At 40.8% G+C, this 24,993-nt stretch overlaps 1 protein-coding gene across 7 annotated transcripts in view; it reads right to left on the reverse strand.

Moving 5' to 3' along the window:
• Positions 1-710: 710 nt before the first annotated feature.
• LOC148508670 (zinc finger MYM-type protein 1-like) overlaps positions 711-24,993 on the reverse strand; it is an 85,802-nt gene continuing 61,519 nt past the window's right edge. For 2 of the 7 annotated variants that reach the window (XR_015869570.1, XR_015869568.1), the window contains exons 3-4: positions 19,616-19,956; positions 19,068-19,191 (exon numbers count right to left, since the gene is read on the reverse strand). Coding sequence is in view for 3 of the 7 variants with exons in the window: in XM_088444287.1 (XP_088300413.1) it covers positions 2,346-5,423 (3,078 nt within the window). In the remaining 4 variants the exon portion in view is untranslated. Of the gene's footprint in view, positions 5,494-6,177; positions 6,298-9,076; positions 9,460-19,067; positions 19,192-19,615; positions 19,957-24,993 lie in introns of those variants that run through there. The other 5 variants (XM_088444286.1, XM_088444285.1, XR_015869571.1 and 2 more) reach the window with 3 other exon arrangements.

Raw genomic sequence — 24,993 nt, forward strand, 5'->3', positions numbered from 1 at the left:
TGACAGCACCATGACCAGAGACCATAACGGATCAGCAGTCACCAGCCCAGGATACAGCAGATAGCACCAGCACCTCTCCCAGCCCTACACTACCCACCCTCCCTGTTCAGTCTCCACAGCCGGAGTGAAATGGCGTCCGTCTCGTGGTCCCTTATGTACTACATTGATCATAGAGACAAAAGGCAAGATTGCGAACCGCGAGATTTCGTCTCTATGGTTCTGCTTCGATTTGAGAGATCCGAGTAAAGCGGGAATATCCGAGCCTGCTTGGATCCGACTCGATTATGCTAAATTCGGGTGGGTTCGGATCTCTGTAAACCGAACCCACTCATCTCTAATGTATATATGATTATAAGTATGTGACTGTGTGTGACAGTTTGTATGTGTGTGACTGTAAATATGTATATGTCTGTGACTATGTTTATGACAGTATGTATGTGTATAAGTCTGTGACTGTATGTATGGGTATATCCAGGGCAGTTTCTGGCCAATTTGGCTCCCAGTGCGAGCATTCAAAATGCGCCCCCCCCCCCATTATAATATTTTCACTAAAACCTCTGTTGTGTGATTTTGTCAAAATTGTTGAAAAATAATGTAATAGAATTTGAAATATAGTTTATTCAAAACAGTCAAAAGCCTTTAGTTGCAAATAAAACATTTATAATCTTTATTCAAGTTCACTTGGTATATATTATATAGTTTACCTTTATTAATATATACTTCTTAAATTAAAATAAAAAGTCAACATGTTTCACTTGTATTAAATGCACATTAAGAATTACATTATGCAAGCACCCAGGACAAAATTTGTTCATCTTTTATCATGTTCAAAATTAAATAACTTTATTCACAAAAAAGAGGTCAAGAACCTCTATAGTGCACTATAAGACAAAAAAGTCCACAGACATCACTTGCCCTAAGTGCTCCAAAAAAAACCCTCAGTTCAAAACCAAGATAAATGTTGTAGTACTTAAGAGGTAATTTAAGACAAACACTTTAATCACAAAAAAAGAGGTCAAGAACTTCTATAGTGCACCATAAGACAAAAAGGTCCACAGACATCACTTGCACTAAGTGCTCCAAATAAACCCTCAGTTCAAAACCAAGATAAATGTTGTAGTACTTAAGAGGTAATTTAAGACAAAAACACTAATCCCAAGAAAGAGGTCAAGAACTTCTATAGTGCACCATAAGACAAAAAGGTCCACAGATATCACTTGCACTGAGTGCTCCAAATAAACCCTCAGTTCAAAACCAAGATAAATGTTGTAGTACTTAAGAGGTAATTTAAGACAAAAACACTTTAATCCCAAGAAAGAGGTCAAGAACTTCTATAGTGCACCATAAGACAAAAAGGTCCACAGACATCACTTGCACTAAGTGCTCCAAATAAACCCTCAGTTCAAAACCAAGATAAATGTTGCAGTACTTAAGAGGTAATTTAAGACAAAAACACTAATCACAAGAAAGAGAACTTCTATAGTGCACCATAAGACAAAAAGGTCCACAGACATCACTTGCACTAAGTGCTCCAAATAAACCCTCAGTTCAAAACCAAGATAAATGTTGTAGTACTTAAGAGGTAATTTAAGACAAAAACACTAATCCCAAGAAAGAGGTCAAGAACTTCTATAGTGCACCATAAGACAAAAAGGTCCACAGATATCACTTGCACTAAGTGCTCCAAATAAACCCTCAGTTCAAAACCAAGATAAATGTTGTAGTACGTAAGAGGTAATTTAAGACAAAAACACTTTAATCCCAAGAAAGAGGTCAAGAACTTCTATAGTGCACCATAAGACAAAAAGGTCCACAGACATCACTTGCACTAAGTGTTCCAAATAAACCCTCAGTTCAAAACCAAGATAAATGTTGTAGTACTTAAGAGGTAATTTAAGACAAAAACACTAATCACAAGAAAGAGAACTTCTATAGTGCACCATAAGACAAAAAGGTCCACAGTCATCACTTGCACTAAGTGCTCCAAATAAACCCTCAGTTCAAAACCAAGATAAATGTTGTAGTACTTAAGAGGTAATTTAAGACAAAAACACTTTAATCCCAAGAAAGAGGTCAAGAACTTCTATAGTGCACCATAAGACACAAAGGTCCACAGACATCACTTGCACTAAGTGCTCCAAATAAACCCTCAGTTCAAAACCAAGATAAATGTTGTAGTACTTAAGAGGTAATTTAAGACAAAAACACTAATCCCAAGAAAGAGGTCAAGAACTTCTATATTGAAATCTTAAGACTAAAAAGTTCCAAAGACATCACTTGCACTAAGTGCTCCAAATCTAAAAATGGTCAAAGGGCAATCATTTGGATTGAAATTTAATTTTTTCTTACACAAATGGCACTTTTCTAGACTTTGCAGCTGCAAAACTTTGTATTGCCTTAGTATAATCTATATTATCTACCATGTCGCTCTCAATAGACAATATAGCAAGAGCTGATAGTCTCTCCTCAGACATTGTGGACCGTAAATATGTCTTTATCAATTTTAATTTACTAAAGCTTCTTTCACCACTAGCAACTGTAATTGGAATGGTCAGTAAGATTCTTAGCGCAACCCATACATTTGGAAATAACCCCTGAGTCTCTGTTTGATAAATGTGATGCAGCACTTCAAGAGGTGTGATAGAATTTTGCACAATTGTAGGCTGAATGTGTCTTAGTTCCTCTGACAACTGAAAGCCATCAATATCAGAATCTTGTGTTGAATCATTAATGCTCAACATATGCTCCAAGTGCTTGCACCGTTTAAGCAGCTCTTCCTTTGCAGGTAACATCTTGATGTTGTAGAGAAAGCTCCATGTTTTGTTGTGTTTGGACAGTTGAACAAAACGCCTTTCAAGAGAAGTAGTTATGTTGTCAATCAGTGGGTAAAATACTGTTGATTTGAAATGAGCTTCATCATCTTGAGGAGTCTCATCATGGGCCTCATACTCAAACATTCTTTTCTTTGTTCTCTGTCTTTGTAGCATATTTATCTTTGGCTCAACCCCTAAAACTGTGGCTATTTCTTTTGCAGTAATCATAGCAGATATGTAGCCAGAACTTCTATACTTTTTCACAAAGTTGATGCAGACCTCAAGTAGGTTGTTGCAAAGTGGAAGATCAATAGACTTAGACTGCATGGATTTGCTTACAATGTTTACTTGGAAGAGAAGGTCATACCAAATAATAAGCGTCAGAATAAAACTGAAGTCTTCCAAATGTAAAGCAAGTGACTTGGCCTCTGATGATAATGATGGATCATCAATCTTTTCTTCCATGTTCAAGAGAGCCCCATGTATCTCAGTTAACTGGTACCGGACTGCTTTCAAGCTTTCAATTCTGCATTCCCATCGGGTTTCACATAGTTTTTTCAACGAAATTTTTGTGACGTGTTCCCTCAGAATGTTCCATCGTTTTGTTGATGATGCAAACAAATTAAACAGTCTCTGAAGTACTCCAAAAAGAGAAATGGATTTCACCGAAGATTTTGCAGCATCGCAGATTACCAAATTTAAGCTGTGGCAGCCACATGGGCTAAAAAAAGCTCGAGGATATTGCTCAAGTACTCGCTTTTGGACACCTTTGTTAATTCCAATCATGTTGGCTCCATTGTCATACCCCTGTCCACGGCAATTGTCCATGTCGAGACCACATGCTGAGATTTCACAGTAAAGAAGATCGACAAGTCCTTTGCCAGAAGTGTAATTTGCTGGACAATAAGATAAAAAATGTTCCTTAACAGAGATGTCTTCTCGTGCAATATGTACAAATCGGATGGTGAGTGACAACTGTTCTGTATGGCTAACATCTGGAGTACAATCCAAAATAACTGAAAAATATTTTGCCTCTTTGGCCCTATCAATAATTGCATTTTTCACTTGACTCCCCATTAAATTGATGAGTTCGTTCTGAATGAGATTGCCACAATAATGACTATGGATGTCTTCAGATGTCACTCTGCGTAAATGATCCAACATAACTGGGTCAAATTTACCTAATAATTCTATTAGGCTTAAAAAGTTTCCATTATTGGATGTGAATAATTTATTGGATTTGCCACGAAAAGCCAAATTATTTTTTGCCAGAAATACCACGACTGCCATGATTCTCTCCAGTACAGCCTTCCAGCGACTGGTCTCTGATTGTATTTGAACTTGCATGTCTTTATCTATGCCTTTGTTTCTAGTTAGGTATCTTTCTGCAGAAAGCCACTTTTCACTAGATTGAAAGTGCTCTGGAGATCCTTCATGCATTTTCAAATATGCACCAATATGTTGCCAGTTATTAACCCCATCAATTACAAGTTTGGATTTGGGTTTTGAAACAAACAATTTACAGCAAAAGCAGTATACTTTGTCAGACAATACGGAATATTGAAGCCATCGCCTGGTTACTTTTTCTTTATTTTGTAGTATACGTATTCCATGGGAAGTTGAAAAGTGCCTATTTTTTTTATCCTTAGGATAGCAAAAATTTGAGGATGGAAGAGGTTGTGGTCCTTCCATAACAATGTGGTCACGTATATTACTATCTATTGACTTGGGCCAGAAAGAGATTTCTTTGTACCTATTTACAAATTGGTTATCAATTTTCAAAACCACTTGACTACATGAGACTTGTGGCGCAATCGATACATTCAACACAGCCTCTTCGGTCATATTAGCCACATAATTTTCACCAGATAATTGACTACATGAGACTTGCGGTTCACAGGACATGTTCAATTCATTTTCCATAGAAGTGTCAGCTACATCATCTTCACCAGGAAACGGACTACCCGATACATGTGGCTCATTCACATGCAAGTCAGCTTCATCAGTAATATATGTTGCATCAGCATCCCCAGGTAATCTACTACATGAGACTTGTGGCTCAATCGACACATTCAGCTCTGCTTCCACAGTAGTACAAGCTGCATCATCTTCACCAGAAAACTGACTTCCTGAGACTAGTGGCTTAATCGACACATTCAACACATCTCTCTCAGTAATATCCACTGTAATATCCTCAACAGGTAATTGACTACCTGAGAATTGTGGCTCAATCAACACATGTAAGTCAGCCTCATTAGTAATATCTGCTGCATCATCATCCCCAGGTATTAGTCTACCTGAGACTAGTGGCTCAATCGACACATCCAACACAGCTTTCTCAGTAATATCAGCTGTAATATCCTCAACATGTAATCTACTACTAGGCAAGTCTGCCTCATCAGTAATATCTGCTGCATCAGCATTCCCAGGTAATGTACTACATGAGACTTGTGGCACAATCATCACATGCAAATCAGCTTCCTCAGTAATATCCACTACATCATCTTCACCAGGCGACATTTTCTGCTGTTCGAGTAATTTTGGTGTAATCTTTTTATCCTTCCTTAAGAACAAAGCTATTGTTTTTGAACTTTGAAGGTCCTGGAGCATTTCCTTCTTTTTTCTTTTTTCGATTTTGTGCCCCAGATTTTTTAGGCAACATTTCTAGAGTTTGACACACCTGTTAGAAAGAGACTTATATGAGGATTCTATTCTAAAACAAGCCTCATGCACTTTTAAATATATAGTATCATACTATATAGTATATCAGATCTGTGGATACAATTTTGATTAGACATATCTTTTAATTACTTGATTAGATTACATACTATTAGTATGTAATCTAATCGAGTTATTAAAAGATATGTCTAATCAAAATTGTATCCACAGATCTGATACACTAAAGTACATAAAATAATTATAGAAAGGATTATAATTTCATTATTCCAAATGGTCCCCATCAAATATAAAAAAAGAAAAAAAAAAAGAGACAGTGTGCGGATAGTCAATTTATGCCAATTTTCACACTGATCGTGCCCAAAAAGTCTCACAGGTTTAGCCAAGTAAAACTGCTAAACATAAAGTACTGAGAGCCATTGCAACATGTTCATCCAAACAGGTAGTTTTTAGCACATTTAAGCTGTCAACCCCCAGGGGCTGAGTTAAAATGCCAGCGCCGGCACCTGTTTGTGCCCGACAGTAGCAAAAATTGAATAGCTCAGTCTGCAACAAAGGGGAGTCAGCTGCCAGTGCGAAAAAATAATTTCCGCTTTGTGAAGAAACAATCATCAGATACATACCTAAAGAAAAATTAAAACTGTGTAGACACTGAATGTAAAGAACATAAACTGTGGTGAGTACTCACAGTCTGTGAAATTGGAAACACAATGATTGGATCCTCAAGGCAAACGTCTGTTCTGCTCTGAATGTGCAGACCTTTTGTAACACAGCAAAGAATACAATGCTTAAGCCATTTTAGTGAGGAAAACCACTACTTACTGCATATCTAACATACCAGCATTAAGGTGTCCATCCACTTACAACATCGTAATCATGCAATCACTCAATAATCGTCTGCAAATCAGGTAGTAAAATGTTAAAAACGACCAGCGATGCACATGCCCGCTGGTCATTTTTAACATCTATCATCGCCCGAACATGCTGGACAACCTGACGACCGTCGTCAGGTTGCCGTGTTCGGTGATTATTGATTGTGCATACAGTGAACGTCTGAACATTCAGTGTATGCACATCACCCCGAGTGAGATGACAGCACGATTACGATGTCGTAATCGTGCTATCGTCCCCACATCTAGTAATGGATGGGCACCTTAACATGGCCTTAAAGAATGGTAGATGAAATATGATTTGGTTTGGGGATATATAAGAATACTGGTTTTTACTGACTGGATGTTTGGGGTGATGACAGCCTTGTTGCTGGGTAATTTACTATCAGTGATGAGTGCGGTCAGCTGGTTCAAGGGGCCAATGATATAGTTTGGGGGAGTATTTTGCATGGGATCAGCCTCTTTGCAGGATTTTCGTTACCCACCATCCCTCCCATTATTTTGTTGTGTATTAACCTGTTATTTTTCCCCAATTTAGTGGCTTTATGTGGCGCAAGATAATTTTGTGGGGGCACTTGCCCTCAATGTCTATGGCGATTTTGTCCTGCTCCGTGCAAGGGGGCCCGGGCGCTTTTGTCCGAAGCGCCTCGGATTGGCCCAGGAGGGAAGTGGGACCCTTGTAGCGTTAGTGCGTCTAGAGGGGGGATGTGTTAGTTGTCCCCCGAGTATTTGAGCAAGGTGAAAGCTAGAACTGAGTCTGCAGCATCTCTGCCACCCTGGTTAGGTTAATACATTCAATTATAAATAAAAAGCTGTGACCTTTTAGCCAAGCTCTGGTGTCTGTGTCTTTATTTGTAGTTTAAGTTAAGTAAGCTAATCAAGGTTGTTAAAGGTTTGGAGGTAATAAACCAATGTAGATCTTATTGAGCATATTCCTTTGTGCACTTTACAAATTAGGAATAATATAGCTATATGAGGACAATGGGTATTAACTAATAACAGACAGATGCAGACCATATGCCAAAATCATACATTTCACAGGAGACCCATCTGTTATGCTGGGCATACACTATACAATTATCTGTCAGATATCTGTCCAATCTGAACATATACAGTCAGTAACTCTGGGTGGGGCTACTGGGAGTGGAGCTATAGAAAACAATTATATATATATAATAGATATATACATACACATATAGTATTTAGAAAAGAACACAATCAAAAGAGTCTTTAAAATACAACTTTTCATATGGAAAATACATTTTGGCCCAGTATAGTTAATGAGAGGTTCAGGAACTGAGTTCTGCGGAAAAATAGCACTGTGTCCCCACCTATTTGCTACGTATCCCCCTTCCTTGTCTGTGTGTTCTTATCTAGATGTTTTCCCCTTCATATGCTTTACACCCTATCATAATATGCTCCAGTCCAGACATCCCTCTCCTATCATAATATGCTCCAGACACCCCATCATAATTATATGCTCCAGGCACCCCTAATCTAGTATACTTTAACATCCCCCCTGGTATAAGATGCTCCACATCCCCCTGGCATAGCATGCTCCACACACTCATGGCATAGATAGCATGCACCATTCCCCCCTGACACTGTGACACAGCATGCTGTACACACACCCTGATTGTAATAACATGCTTCACCTCACCCTACTGACATTACACACACATGCTGCAGGCCTGCAGCCTGCCCCCCCAACTATTACACACATGCTGCAGCCTGCCCCCCCCAACTATTACACACATGCTGCAGCCTGCCCCCCCCAACTATTACACACATGCTGCAGACAGCCTGCACCCCCCCAACTGATATTGCGCACCCACATGCTGCAGACAGCCTGCACCCCCCCAACTGATATTGCGCGCACACACGCTGCAGACAGCCTGCACCCCCCCCAACTGATATTGCGCAGTGCGCACACACAAGCAGCCTACACCCCCTCCCCCTTCGCGGAGGTTACCTTACCTGGTGAAGCTGCTTGTCCCAGCCAGTCCGGACTCCGGAGTGCGGCACTGCAGCAGATGGGAGCTGTCGGACAGCTGGGGCCCCTGCTACCACCATGTGACTCACTGTGTAGGGCTGAGACCTGAATGAGGCGGCGGCTGCGCCCGCCGCGGGACACACAATCTGAAGCGGCAGGCGGCAGCAGACGGAGTGGAGGCAGAGGCCAGACAGGGCAGGGAAGTGGGCCCTCCTTCAGGACTCAGAGTCCGGCTGCAACCCGGGGGGAGTGGTGGAGGACGGATGTCTCTCCCTCTTAGCCGGCGCCCAGAGTGTCAGTGCGGCTGCTGTGAATGCCGAGCGGGAAGAGCGGCTTCCTGTCATGTGACAGTGCCACCCATGACGAGATTAGGGAGGCGGTGATTGGACGTTGGGCGCGTATTTTGAGATCAGTGACAGGGTGGAGCACCCCGTGCGATTGCACGGGTCGCCCGCCCCTAGAAACAGCCCTGGGTATATCTTTATGACTGTGTATGACAGTACAGCCATGGCCAAAAGTTTTGAGAATGACACAAGTTTTGGTTTTCATAAAGTTTGGTGCTTCAATGTTTTAGACCTTTTTGTCAGATGTTACTATGGTATACTGAAGTAAAATTACAAGCATTTCATAAGTGTCAAAGGCTTTTATTGACAATTATATTAAGTTTATGCAAAGAATCAATATTTGCAGTGTTGACCCTTCTTTTTCAAGACCTCTGCAATTCTCCCTGGCATGCTGTCAATCAACTTCTGGGCCACATACTGACTGATGGCCGCCCATTCTTACCTAATCTTGCCTGAGTTTGTCAGAATTTGTGAGTTTTTGTTTGTCCACCTGCCTCATGAGGATTGACCACAATGGCATGAAGGTCTGGGGAGTTTCCTGGCCATGGACCCAAAATTCTGATGTTTTGCTCCTCAAGCTACTTCGTTATCACTTTTGCCTTATGGCAAGGTGCTATAGCATCATGGCATTTTCCAGCATCATGCTAGAATAGGCATTGTTTGACACCAAACTGTTCTTGGATGGTTGGGAGAAGTTGCTTTTGGAAGATGTTTTGGTACCATTCTTTATTCATGGCTGTGTTCTGTAAAAGTCAAATAATTGGATATGATCGCTGTACAATTATTATCTGACACACATACACTGACGCACATAACACACATATATACACACAGATGCTCATATGCGTATTCACATACTTACACATAGACGCTCATATGTATATTCACATACATACACATAGACGCACATTTGCTATTTCAATACACAGACGCACATATGCGAATGCATACATATAAAATGGTTCCCACACATTATAGTTAATAACCAGAGTTATTAAAGGTAGTGTTATCTAATAATTATGATGTAATATGTACTTAAAAGAGATCTAAGGTTCAGAATACAGTGGACATGTCATGTTTGGTATCATACTAAATCCCTGTTTATTTGCAGACATCCGTTTCTATCGGCAAAGAAGTCGCATCATGCGTCCGCTAGTTATGGATGATAGGGAGTTATTGAATAGAATGTCATTACATTGTATTCAGTGTTGTAGCCAGTATTAACCAGTTCTTCGGCAGGAAGCTACACAATGTGACTGTTGGAAGACTGAGCCATACCCCTGATGACACCGTATGAACTGACCAATGATCAGATTGATCAGAAGCAAGAACCAAAGAGAACCTGTCAATTTGTCCCTTTGTTAACTCTTTAACCTGTAAGGTATATAGGCTGTGTCCTCACCTCAGTGTACACACATCTTCTTTGCGACTGCAGACATCTGTACTGATGACTGTAGACTGGTACCAGTGCGCACGCATATGTATTGACTATAATATATAATTGCTTTTTACTCTAATTGTTAACTCTTACAACGTGTTACCCCTTTATACATAAATAACATTTTGTGCTTTGGAACCACATGATTGGACTGGAAAGCAATTCTTTGTTAAGCGACTTGCAGTGCTAAATAGCGACTGAACGGTATTCATAGTTCTTAGGCAAAATTGTGAGTGAGCCCACTCCCTTGGTTGAGAAGCAACCCCCACATGAATGGTCTCAGGATGCTTTACTGTTGGCATGACACAAGACTGATGGTAGCGCTCACGTTTCCTTCTCTGGACAAGCATTTTTCCAGATGCCCCAAACAATCTGAAAGGGGATTCATCAGAGAAAATAACTTTACCCCAGTCTTCAGCAGTCCAATCCCTGTACCTTTTGCAGAATATCAGTCTGTCCCTGATGTTTTTCCTAGAAAGAAGTGGCTTCTTTGCTGGCCTTCTTGACACCAGGCCATCCTCCAAAAGTCTTTGCCTCACTGTGCATGAAGATGCACTCACACCTGCCTGCTGACATTCCTGAGCAAGCTCTGTACTGGTGGTGCCCCGATCAGCTGAATCAACTTTATGAGACGGTCGTGGTGCTTGCTGGATGTTCTTGGGTGCCCTGAAGCCTTCTGCACAACTATTGAACCTCTCTCCCTGAAGTTCTTGATGATCCGATAAATGGTTGATTTAGGTGCAATCTTACTAGCAGCAATATCCTGGCCTGTGAAGCCCTTTTTGTGCAAAACAATGATGACTGCATGTGTTTCCTTGCAAGTAACCATGTTTAACAGAGGAAGAACAATGATTTCAAGCTCACCCTCCTTTTAAAGCTTCCAGTCTGTTATTCTAACTCAATCAGCATGACAGAGTGATCTCCAGCCTTGTCCTCATCAACACTCTTACCTGTGTTTAAGAGAGAATCACTGACATGATGTCAGCTGATCCTTTTTGTGGCAGGGCTGAACTGCAGTGGAAATGTTGTTTTGGTGATTAAGGGCCTAATTCAGACCCGCGAGCGAGCGAAGGACGCTTGCAAGCGGGTCGATGGTGCCCGAATGCGCATGCGCACGACGGAGGGAGCTCCGTCATGCGCATGCGCGAGACCCGGCGAGCGCCGAGGAATACGTCGCTCGGGGTCTCGCACCAAAGGGGGCGTGCTGTCGATGGTGACTGACAGCACGCCCTCTTTGGTGGGCATGCCTGCCAGACGGAGGCATTCCCATGGGAACGCCTACCATCTGGGGCCGGCCCCACTGACATCAGTAGTGATGTCAGTGGGAGTGATTTTGGCTCTGATAGAGCCAAAATCACTCCAGGGCTTGCGGCAGCGAGACCCTACCGCAGGGTCTCGTCGCAAGTCCGATGGTCACGATGGTCTTGACCATCGCGACCATCATCATGGATGCTCGCATAAGCTGTGGGTGGTAACCCACAGCTATGTGAGCGCCCAAGAGGCCGCTCCATTTTTAGGGAGGAGGGCCCTGATTCAGAGCGAGCACTCTGGTCAGAGCGTTCGGCTCTGAATCAGGCCCTAAGTTCATTGTCATGGCAAAGAGGAACTTTGAAATTAATTGCAATTCATCTGATCACTCTTCATGATATTCTGGAGTATATGCAAATTGCCATCATAAAACCTGAAGCAGCAGAATTTGTGAAAACCATTACTCATGTAATTCTCAAAACTTTAGGCCATGGCTGTTTGTATATATGTTTATAAGTGTGTGACTATGTGTATTGCTGTATGTATGTGTGTGTCTTTGTGTGACTATGTATACATATTCCCCCCAACATCAGGAGTTTGATGAGACAGTCCTCGTTTTAGGTACTGTCCCACCTGGGTGCTGGAGGGAGGGAATGCTCTCACCTGGAGTGTTCGTGTGGCTGGGAGCAACCCAGCAGCTGTGGAAGAAATGTGCACACCCCCAGCATGAAGTGAAATGGGGGCGTGACATGTGGCCATGTCTCCTGCTCATGTGCATGCCTAAGTATTATACACTATGACTTGATCCCAGTGTCCCAGATGTTGGTCTTTAGGGGCCCCCAGTCTTAAGTGCACTGGGCTCCCCAAAGCCTTAATCTAGCTGTGCATGGTGAGGTGATATTGCGTACTTTGGGCCATGTTTAACAATAGATGCTTGATTGTCAAAAGGTCCTTAATTTCTGCTGCTTTAAGAACATTTCCTTCCTTCCATCCAGTAGTTGCAAACTATTTACAGCAAGCTTCTCTATGTCATATGAAACCTTCCACCACTTTTGGTTAGTATCTAGAACTATACTTCAGAGTAACTGCAAAGCATACCAGGAGTGGTGCTTGAATCGCTGCATAATTAAAACATGCTGTTGTACTCCAAGCAGAGTACGCTCATCCCAGCAGGCTTGTACCTTGTTATCAAAGCCACCCGGCCTCCTTGATGCAATTATGGACTAAAAAATTCTGCAGATGCCTATCAATGTCTGTTAAAATATCATTGAACATTGTAATATTGAAAACACAATCCCTCGAACTTCCGGTTCCAGTTACGATGAAGGAGGACGCAGCGCGTAATGCTTTGCTGCTGACATTCCCATATTGAAAGCCTGCCAGCAGCTGATCTCATGATTGTGACCGCAGAGCCCTACCTAACCGGGGAGAGTAATGAGGTCACGGGGACGTGGCTAATGGAGAGTCCTAGTGATGTCAGTGGGGCCTCCCCCAAACAGCAGGCGTTCCCATGGGAATGCCTCCATTTGGGCTGCCACCCCCCGGCCCGTCTTCCAAACGGGGCGAGCTGTCAATCAATATCGACAGCTCGCCCCCTTTGGAAAGAGACCCGCTACGACCGGCGCTGTTGGTCGTAGCGGGTCTCACGCATGCGCACAAAGGAGCCGGCTCCCTCATGCGCATGCGCACTTGACAAACATCGAGGCGGCAGTGCGGTCGTAGACCGTACGGCCGCCTCTGAATGAAGGCCAGATATGGTAAGTTGGTGAAACTGAAGTTGGTGAAGCTGACTAAGGAAAAGGCAAAGGAAAATTCCTCTTACATAAAGGACATATATGTTGATGTCAACAGAGAACATATGATTAAAACTGAGCCTATATTGAGTCCAGAAGAAATATTTAACTGTTCAAAATTGTTAACTATTCAAAATATATGGAAAAATACCTGGGTATGCCGAGAAAACAACAGAAAGCAAAGGTGAATAAAAATGGAAAACCACAGTGAAATCAAAAATGGAAAATTTAAACTCTACACAGATAGGAGAAAAAATACAAAAAGCAGGGTGAATGGATACTAGAGGTATACCTAGCTCGACTCCTACATCGCTAGAAAGCACAGAGGGCTCTCCGCCATTGGCATATGCAGATATTGTACAGGCAATTAAAGAAACAGTAAGTCCACTTTTACAAGAACTAGCTAAAGAACATAGGCCCTCATTCAGAGCTGCTCGTAAGCGGTCATACGCTCGTAGTCATCCGATGTTGTCAAACCACGCATGTGTCGGTTTAACAGTGCGCATGTGCGTACGGCTGATTGCGTTCATTTTTTCAGTCGCTCGTCGAATAGCGAACAGGAAGTGACATGTCAAATGTGATTGACAGAACTGTCCGTTTTGGGGCGGTGACGGGGGTGGAGATGGGAAAACGCAGGCGCGTCCAGGCGTTTTTTTGGGCGTACATAAATTATCTGATGCGAACGGCCAATGTGAACAGAACAAGTGTTACGTCACTGTCTGATCGACTTTCCATTAAAACTGCTCGCTCAGCTTGTGGTCTGGTATTCTCTACCGCAATGACGATGGTCTCTTTGTTCTTCCCGAGGCTCATCGATGGTTTCCCGATTTATCAATTGAGGCCTCAAAAACAATCAGTTTTGAATTGCAAAAATGCTTGTAAGGTGTTTAGCCAATAGCCTTTTTTTACTAGCAAAAAACCGTACGCAGGTGAACTACTCAGCTGCTAATTTTTGGGTTAGACAATCAATTACCTTACAAATTTATTTTACATTTGCGTGTTTTTGCCAAATTTGTTTTTTTTTATTTTTCCGGGCAACAATATTGTACGCAGGTTTGTTGTTTTTCTTCATTTTTTAGGGCCCAAGAAAACAATCGTCCTTTTGTTTTTTGCTAAGTGTTAATTAAAACTTATAAATTGTTTTTAACCCTTGGTTTATTTTTCCCTAAAAAATGTTTACATTTCCGTGGTATTGTTTGTAATGTTGTTTGCGGGATTACCTTTTAACCAGTTTTTGAATAAATTAACAATAGAATTGTGCAGATTTTCAACAGTAGTTTTTCTTTTTTTTGGTTTATTTCTCAACCAATTTTGGGGCAATAAAAAAAACTTGATAACTTAAAAACAAATAAATGATTTTAAAAACACACAAACAAAATAAGTGGCATTTGAAATCCACAAACAAACACAATTAATAAAAAATTCACAAGAAAGGAGAGGGAGGTTTTGGGCATTAAGGAATATGGGGAAAACACTGAGAAGGATTGTGGGAAAATTAGCCAGTGCTGTCATCGCCTTTTGGCCCATTTGGCTGGGGTAGGGAGGGAGCCTGAACGGGTCCGGGATGTCCTTCTGCTGGCCTGGCCAGAGGCAGATGGACTAGGCATAGGGCTAGGCACATTTGGAGGGATGGCTGTTGTTGTGCCAGCGGTGGAGGGTCCTGATGTTCCGGCAGGAAGGGAGGCCGGCTCCAATATGTGCTGGCGAACGAGCTGCTCCAGGGCATTTGCTATTTGCATGTTGGCCCAAGTATTTTCCGCCAGGGCCTTAGCAATGGTCACATTGGCTGCAGCACTTTGCTCCAGGGCGTCCACCACCCGTAGCAGATTGGCGTCCATCCTCAGCAGAATCTCGGTCTGCTGATCCGTTTTAATATTGAGATCACTGAGGAGGCCCACTGCCTGCGAGGGGGAATGCCCTAGACTGTCTGCCACAGGGTCCACAGCCAGATCTACTGCTTCCTCCCCTGCAGAGCCAGCAGAAATTCTGCGGCCAAAGCTCCCCTCTGGAGCAGACTCATCCGCCTGTGTCTCTGTGAAAAAAAAGAGAAAAGAGTAACATTATAATCTAGATATTGTCCCAAACACATTTCTGAGTTGTTAACATTACAACATTTACCTGGGGCAACATGAGGAGCCACAAAGTCTGGCATGTCGGTATCCATGTTCGACACGCCAAACACCTCCTCATCCTGCACACACCCCTGGGCCAGCTCCTCCAAATCCGTGAGCTCCAGTGACACAGGGGTGGGACCCCCACCTGTCCCCCCTGCATGCCTAGCCCTATCAGCCAGTTTTTGCTTAAGACGATATTTGAAGTCGCTCCATCTGTGGGGTAAAAAGTTGGCATTAGTCCTGCAGTATTTGGACCTGTAAACACTTTTTAATAAAATGTAGTTTTTACGTACTGGCGTTTGACCTCCCGGGTTGAACGTTCACAATCACCCACCCTATTGACACCACTGGCTATGACATCCCACATTTTCCATTTCTGGCTTGCACCCATATTCCTTGGTGCCTGTGGCAGGTTGTCATTGCACATTTGCACCAAAACCTCCATCTCCTTTCTTGTGAATTGTGGCTGCCTTTTTTTTTTGGTTTAGTTGGCCTACTAGGCCCAGCAGCCTCTTCCATGGCATCCTCCACTCCTTTTTTTAAAATAGGATTAAAATTTTAAATGTAAAATTTGTCCAAAATTATTGTTAAACATAATCCTTTAGCCCAAAAAAGAGAAATACTTACCTAGCGCCTCTTGGCCAGTGCTTTGCTGCTCTGTAGTAATTTTGGACTTTCAGGTCTTACTACAGCAGACCGATTTGGCTTTTCAGTGATGTTTTTATACATGCGTCAGCATTATTCGGCCGCATCATTGACTGTGCGCTCCTATTGACCGTCCTTAATTTGAGTGGGAAAATAAAGACTATTTATGGCTTGGTGTGACTGGAGTCGATGTGGCATGTTGTTTGTTGGAGGTTTGGTGTAGGCGTATTTTTGAGGTTTTGCTGTTGACTGAGTAGAAGGAAGAAATTTTGGGTTGTTTTTTTTGGTTTATTACTAGCTCCTTTATTTTCCGTTGCTTATTTTTTTTATTGTTTGGCAATTTTTTGGTGATTTTTTGAGTAAGTATTTTAAAAAACCACCGTCAGAAATAATAGTAAATAGTTTACAAATGTTTGTAATATTTTTTTATTTTGCTTTACAGTTATTTTGGCATTGCCCCAGTGACGTTTTTGAACTTTGGGATATTTGTCTGGTTTTGGTAAGTGTTTTTGTTTTCATGATTTTACAAATTAGATGTGTTGTTCTTAGCATATGTTTCGCAAAGTAATGTTTTTCTTTTTCTGGGAACAATCATGTCTTACCACTAAATGTAGCGTACTATTTAACGCACTAATGTGTCTTGTTTTAACTGTCAAAGTAGCGTACTACTTAACGCACTAATGTGTCTTGTTTTAACTGTCAAAGTAACGTACTATTTAGCAAACTAATGTGTCTTGTTTTAACTGTCAAAGTAGCGTACTATTTAGCAAACTAATGTGTCTTGTTTTAACTGTCAAAGTAGCGTACTATTTAGCGAACTAATGTCCCCTTATTTAGCTGTAAAAAATGCGTACTATTTCGTGCACTGTGTTTTTATTTTTTCAGTGTAAAATCATGTTTTACCACTATATGTAGCGTGCTATTTTCCGAACTAATGTGTGCTCCCTTCTTTTTTTTTACCCTAAAAAATGTGTTAACAATCCAAGTTTTCCCAAAAAAAACTAAAATTATTTTCTACTTTTGAAATGTAGCTTATTCTACTCATGACAAGACCCCGTCCTGTAAGCATCTTTGGATTTCTTAAAAAAGATAAGTATATTTTTCTTTACACATTTGTCTAAAACAATAACTACCTGGCTTACCATTTCAGGTTGATGTTGGTCGTATTATATTGGCCATGGTTCCAGAACCCGACCAACCTCAACTTCGTCCCAGGCGTAGGCCTCATAGGCGTGCAAGGCCCCAGATATATAGAACACATGTCACCCTTTTTGGAACGCCAGATGATGAGGTATTAAGACGATACCGTCTTCCTCCACAAATCATCCTAGACACTCTCTCATTAATAGAGAGTGATCTTGAATGGCAAATTGACAGTCCTACAGCAATACCACCACTTACGCAATTAATGTCGGTGTTACATTTCTGTGCCTCAGGATCCTTTCAAACCACTGTGGGAATAGTTGCCGGAATCTCCCAATCCTCCTTTTCAAGGATCCTGAGGGCAGTGATGGAGGCCATTTTTAAACACCTCCGTCATTTTATTAAAATGCCAGTGGATATGGGTTCCCTTATTGTGGCGAAGGCCAATTTTTACCAAATAGCTGGCTTCCCACACATCATAGGGGTTGTGGATGGCACTCACATATCACTTCAGCCTCCAGCAAGGCTGGAGGCTATTTTTAGGAACTGCAAACACTTTCATTCACTGAATGTAATGGTGGTATGTGATGCCTCCCTCCAGATCCTGTCCCTGAATGCCAAATTCCCCGGGAGTGCACATGATTCCTTCGTCATCCGGCAATCAGGGATTTGGCACAAATTAGACCACCTACAAGCTGGTGATGCGTGGCTTCTGGGTAAGTTGACACCTTCTATTGCAACCACTGCAAAGCTTGTTACACACTGGTCCTGATGTTTGTTTTTGTTTTTTGACAGGAGACAGTGGTTACCCTTGCACGCCCTGGCTGCTCATTCCTTATTTGGCTCCCACACCAGGGCCACAAAGTGAGTATAATTCCACACTTACAGCCACCAGGAAGGTGGTGGAGCGCTGTATCGGCCTTTTAAAAGGCCGATTCAGATGCCTCCACCGCTCTGGTGGCGACCGCATGTATTTGCCGGATATGGTTTCGAAAATTGTGGTCCTGTGTGGGATATTTCACAACATCGCCATAAGGAGTGGTGTCCCAATGCAGCCAGAGGATGCCTTGCCTGAGGATGGCCCCCCCGAGGTTGGTTGGAGGTCAGTATGTGGGGGGGCCATACGCGATGATTGGTGGCCAGATATTTTAGGCAATTATTGTAAAAAATTTAGTTAATTGACACAATGTAGACATGTAAGATTTTACTGGCCAATTTTAATTAGTGTTTTTTTTTTGTGTCTTTTATTCCATAAAATTACCCGAAAAAACGATGCCTACTACCTGATCCCAAAAATTGTCTTCATGTGGCCACATTGGATATAACTTCTGGAACAATTATTTCTTTGCCTCGTTGGTGGATTCATGTTGGCCTGCTACTTCTTCAAACCGTTCTTGATTGTTGTTGTTTTTTTTTTTTTTTTTTGGTGTTGGTTGTTTTTTTGGAGTGTGTTTTCACTGTGTGAATTGATTGTCACAATTCACTTTGTGTTTATTATTTGTGTGGATTAAATTTTTGGTTTATGTTAAAAAGACTTTTCCTTGGTAAATTACAAGCAAGTGTAACCTGGTCCAAAAAAGGCAAACTTTCTTAATGGCTAATCCTGTAATGTGTTAAATTGTAAAGTATTTTACAATGCTTTGTGGCTAAAAACAAACACCAAAGGTATTATGGTGAATCAGTATGTTTTCTAATCTAGGCCTAAGCAGGTTTGATTTAATATTTACATTACCCTCCAAAAAAATAAAAAAAAAATGCTGGTAATTCTACAAACCTATTGGTATTGTTAGGTGTTTAATGTGCCAGCTTACATACTTACTTGAGCTTTCTACAATCAAATTTACATTACTTAAAAAAACATGCTCCAATAGTCGACTTATGTAAGGTTAAACAATCTAATATATACAGACAAGGAATGAGACTTTAATAAATCAAAATATATTTTATTTTTAACAACATTTTTAGGGGGGAAAAAACTAAAAAATTAGTGCCGCAGGACCGCCAACATGTGATCCAGGACCACGAGCATCCCTACGACATGGCCCCTCAACATGTGCAAGCCTTCCTGCATTGCTTGCAAATGCCTCTGGTCCTCTGTGGGTTAAAAAAAAGTGTGGATTACTAAACTGACACCTTAATTTATATGTTACCAAACAACTTAAAATTCAGACTATACTTTAAAAAAAGATCTAAAATTAAAAAAAACCCAAAGTAATGGCAAACACAAAGATTGTATAAATACAAACTATAAAAATGACACATAAAAAGACAACCAAAAAAAGGGCAAAGTACGCAAAAACACTACATTTGTTGGTAACGTAAACTAGAAAGACACAAGTATGAGTGTTTGGACATGTGTGATATGTGTAAGGGGAAAACATCCTAGACATTGTTTTGCAAAGATATATATCCAAAACATTGGAAATACTTAACAAATTGGAAATGCTCAGGCAAAAGGACAACATCACCCAAAAACCAAAAAATGCCAAAGCAACCATAGTTTAAAAGGGAAACATACCGGTCATATTGATGCCTGGTCCTGTAGCCCCGACATCGTCCTCCTCTGAGGTGGGCCAGTGCTGGTCCGATGGAGGAGGGGATATTTGACTAGGTGTGGAGGGGGAGGAAAAGAGAGGGGTGGGTGGAGGGGAGGGTGATGAAAAGAGAGGGGGGGTGGAGGGGAGGGTGAATTTTGAGGGATGGGAATATTAGGAGAGGGAGGGGCCTCACAGACTGGCCGGTCTGGAGTGGAGGGGGAATTTGGGGAAGGTTGGGGAGAGGAGGATTGGGTGGGAGTGGGGGATAGGGGACGAGGCCGACGACGTTGTCGGATTAGACGTCGTAGTCTGCGCTCAGCCCCTAAATGATGGATAAAAAATGTTAAGCTTTTTTTTTCTTTTGGTTTGTTAACAATTTACACACCCCAAAATTTAAAATGACAAAAAAAAAGGAAAACATGCACACGCAGGTATGTCCTAAATAAACAAACAGGGCTAGACGGAAAACATGCACACGCAGGTATGTCCTAAATAAACAAACAGGGCTAGACGGAAAACATGCACACGCAGGTATGCTTACATTTAAAATGTTACAAAAAAACACTTTCGCTAATTTGCACCCGCAAATTCGCCAAAAGGCGTGGGGACCTGTGGTGGAGATCCAACCACCGCCTTTCAAGCTGGCCGATATTGCTGCGGAAGCCCAAATTCCGCAGCTGGCGCCGCAGCTCCGCATAGGCGAGCCGCTTGCGGAGGTTTGTGATGGGGGCCGGATGATCAGTGATTCTACAGTCCATTACATCTGTGAGGACCAGGAGTTCTCTACGTGTAAATGCTGCGGCTCTCATGACGGCAATGATTTTTTCAACAAAAAACAGTTTTAATAAAGGTCCCAGAAAAAATTTGATTGGCTAATGTACTTTGAAAAATAACAGAACGCATTGTATTGGTTATTGTATGAGTCATGTGACCTACACCCTCACAAATATAATGTGAATTATGATAGGCTTGATGCAGTGACATGCGTAAGCTAATTTAAATAATATTAATAAAGATGAAAAATCTGCATATAAACTAACGCAAAACAATAGTAGCATTCAAACAAACTATAAAATTTGAAAATCCATCCCCTTGGTACAAACGTACGTATTCTGCGGAAGGAATGACACACACGAACAATAATAAAGTTTATTGACATTGTTAAAAAAAACAGATTGCAAAGATGTGAATACCAATTAAGCGAATGAATATACTGATTGCTATTAATCGATTCAAGTATGTGGGCAGAATGAAATAGCAGGCAATCGAAAACTGACAAGGCCACTTCCGGAATTGACTTGTGCGAGCGTTCCCTGCAACCAAAGAGGAGACGGACGGTCACTATTTCGAACGTTCGCTAGCTAGAGGAGGGGTTGGGAGACTATGGGGCGGAAGATTAGCTGCGAACGAAAATACGAGCGAGCGGTTTAATTTACATTTTCCCACTCGTACGCTGTACGTGCGAACGGCCACTTGCGTCCGGGTCTGAATCAGGCCCATAATGCAATAGTGCATCAGACTCCTAATGAAATAAAAGATCAAATGCAACAGATGAATCAACGATTATTATTAGTGGAGCAAAGAAATGGAGAAAATTTTCAAGATATTGTGCAAGTAAAAGCAGCAACAGCTAGCTTGCAGAAATCTGAAAAACAATTGTGGTCCAAGCTAGATGATATAGAGAATAGATCGCGGAGAAGCAATTTAAGAATAAAAGGACTGCCAGAGTCAATTAAAGGGCCAGCATAAGAAAGATACACTTCTAGAACTAATAAAACTTCAGGAGAGCTGCGTAGACCTAGTAATAGAAGAGCTCATAGATTGGGACCCCCTGAGGACAAGAAGAAAGGAATCTGAGAGTTGTTCTATTTAAATGTCTTAACTATCTCCACAAAGAAGCAATTTGGAATACATCAAAGAAGATTCGGGACATTATGTGGAACAAAGTAAAGCTGATAATATTACAAGATCTCTCACCAGAACCAAGAAGAACCAGGAAAGTATTTACTCCACTATGTACAAAGCTATTTAAAGCTGGTCACAAATTCCCCTTACTATGGGCCTGATTCACTAAGGATCGCAATTCTGCTTATACGCACGCACCGCAGTTGCTAATATCAGTGGTGATATGTAAATGTTTGTATTCATATTGTGATCACAGACTGACATAAGGACGCTCACTTCCCCTTACTCACATCCGTATACTAGGGAACATAGCAAAACAATCAGTAACATTGAGTAACATCGGACCCATAGGCACACTTGCACATGCCCTGACCTCACTCAGAAAATGCTAACAGCCACGAACGCCATCAGTGCTATGGCTGCTTATGGCACACAGTGGATAATTTATGCACACCCCTGCAACAGCAATGAAACGCACTGGCACGCCTGTCTTCACCCGATCACCCCCTATCACCACCTACAAATGTCACTTCCTGTCAATGACTCTGCTCTGGGTCTGCGTAGCCTCTGCAATCGCAGTTCTGATCACAATTGCTAGTTCGCGCACTAGCACTGCAATGCATATGTACGCAACAATCAACCAATTGCATGCGTTTTAGCAACTGTGTTCCTTGCTTATCAGGCCCTATATCCTGCTCGATTCAGAATGTATGAAGGAGACACCTTTAAAGATTTCTTAACGGTCACAGAGGCAGAAGCATACATAGAAACACACTTAAAATAAAGTTAAAGGAAGGGAAGAGAAGGAAAGGGAAAAGAGGAGAAAGGGGAAGAAGATAGGACATTTTCCCTTTAGAAGAAATGAAGTTATAAAATAATGATGATGTGGTTTTCATCCACCTTTTCTCACTTTAGGGTTAGATAAAAGTTTTGCGTGATACACTGGATGATAATGTTTTTTAATGCCACAATGATACACTTTTTGGGAGAAGGTAATATGTAATAATAAAGGCGTTGGTAGCGGTGATGCGCTATTATGATATAGATATAATATTTTTATGTATTAATTGGAAAGCACTAAACAGATAAATTGTTATGTACAGCACAAGATATAATTATATAATAATGCATGTAATAGATTGATGCGTTGTTTAACGAATATGTTAGGAGTATGAACAACTGGAGAAGGGAATTAAATTAAGGGTTGGATAAAGGTTTTGTGTGACACACTGGATAATTATGTTTTATAATGCCACACTGATACACTTTTTGGGAGAAATGTAATAAGTAATTACAATAGCTTTGGTGCGTTATTATGATTTAGATACAATATTTAGCTTTTTCATTGGAAAACACTAAACAGATAAATCTCTATGTAAAGCACAAGATATAGCTATATAATACTGCACGTAACAGATTGATGCGCTGTTTGAAACTGATATGTTGGGAGAATGAACAATTTGAGAAGGGAATTAATTTAAAATATAAATTGACAGGGCAGGAAAAGGAAAATAATTTGGAGAGAAGGAATCATAACGGTATTAGCACATGAATGTATTTTTTATTAGGAGGGAAAAGGGGAGGAAAGATAAAAGGGAGGTGATAAAATAAAGAGTAACATCTGAAAGAAGAAAAAAATTGCCAAATGGACTGTGATAAGCCGGGAGCTATTAAGTAGAAATAATTAAAAGAATAAAAATATCTAGGAAGTCGATAGATAAGAAGTATTTCCTGGGGCGAGAGCTCTAAGGATAATGTTGGATGGATGGGGGAGGGAGGGAAAATGGGAGGTGTAGAAGATGTGTAATGGGATATGATTGGTGTATCACTTACTTCAATGGAAAATACAAGATCATTAAGTTCCTAAAATGTGTAGATGGTAATAAAGTTGAGAACAGAGGAAATATAAATTAATTAGATTAAGATAGGAACGTGGAATGTAGGGGGAATCAATTTGGTTGAAAGAAAAAAAGGTACTAATATATCTCAAAAGGATGTACCTAGATGTACTATTATTACAAGTGCATTTATTACCTCCAGAAATAGAAAACTTGAATATGATGGGATGGAAAGTGCTGGCATCTGCGCCATTTAATACAAAGTCTAGAGTCCTAATCTTAGCAAAAGAAGATGTATAGATATAAATCTTGTCATCTATAATAGATCCGGGGGGGAGGGGGAGATATATAATAGTGGAAAGCAATATAGAATAGAGTGGCCAAATGCAATGTATATGCTCCCAACCTCTATTCAAAAAAGTTTTTTCAATGAATAATAGTGCAATTATACCCGAATAAGATGATTCCCCAATAGTGGGAGGTGACTTTGATCTAATTGCTAATATATATATATATATATATATATATATATATACACAAACTCTGTGAACAGATCTAGAAGAGTATCGCCCAGATTGGGGATACAACATTCTCAACCATCTTGCTCAGCATGAATACTATATAGCTGATGCTTTACTTACATGCTTTTGGGCTACACTAGACAATTGAATTAATATTGTGTGGCAACTTCAACTGGGGGTTCATACCCCATTATAACTGTGAACCATATTACAGTCATTTTGACAGTAGGAACAGATCTCTGGAATAGATTGTGCACACTGATTAGGTGTGACACATTAAGTTCATTGCTGGTTCACAGCGAGCCTTGTCTCATGAATGTGCTCTTGTTGTAATGTTTTAAAGTGTTGGATGTAGTTTTTTTTGCATCCTGACTATTTTATGTGATTTATTCAGTGTGTATTTTAACACTTTACCTCATGTCAAGGCTATTTTTGCCTTTTCTTTTAATTAATCCATTTTATATACAGTATAGTTATTAAATATATTGTACTACATACAGTGGACTCTTTCATCTTTTTTCTACTTACTATTCCTCCCTATTCTGATTTTATCTTTATTTCTCTTTACTGCTCTTATCCTCTACAAGTGTGCGCCAGTAGTGTAACGCCATAAACAATATGGGACCAATAATGCTTGCAATGGACCCAGTGAAAGTCATAATTTGTGAATGTTTCTCTCTTATTAGGCTACAATGTTTAGGGGTTCTTACAATGTAATGAAGCAAATAGTATTTCAACACATTTGCATTTATTAATTTCACGAAACAACGAGGCACAAACAAAGATACTTGTTTTCCATTAACGTTTAACTTACATTAAATGTATACAATTAGGGTATGTCACAAGTAATTGACCCCAAATAACTACAGTTTTATTTTACAGGAACGATTTCACCTCTGGGCTGTGCATCTGTAGGGTCAAAACACGTTATATCACAGCAGGTAAAACATTTCGAAACACATCAGATTAAATACTAATATAACTAACCAACAATTTATCTATACTTTTTAGACTAATTTACTAAAACAGTTTACACGTTGCTGGCCAGATTCTCTGTAAAGGTGGTGCACACTCGCTTTGATGGGATTTTCTACT

The sequence above is a fragment of the Taudactylus pleione genome, unplaced genomic scaffold, assembly GCF_031769625.1.
Source record: "Taudactylus pleione unplaced genomic scaffold, aTauple2 ptg000352l, whole genome shotgun sequence".
NCBI classification, from domain to species: Eukaryota; Metazoa; Chordata; class Amphibia; order Anura; family Myobatrachidae; genus Taudactylus; species Taudactylus pleione.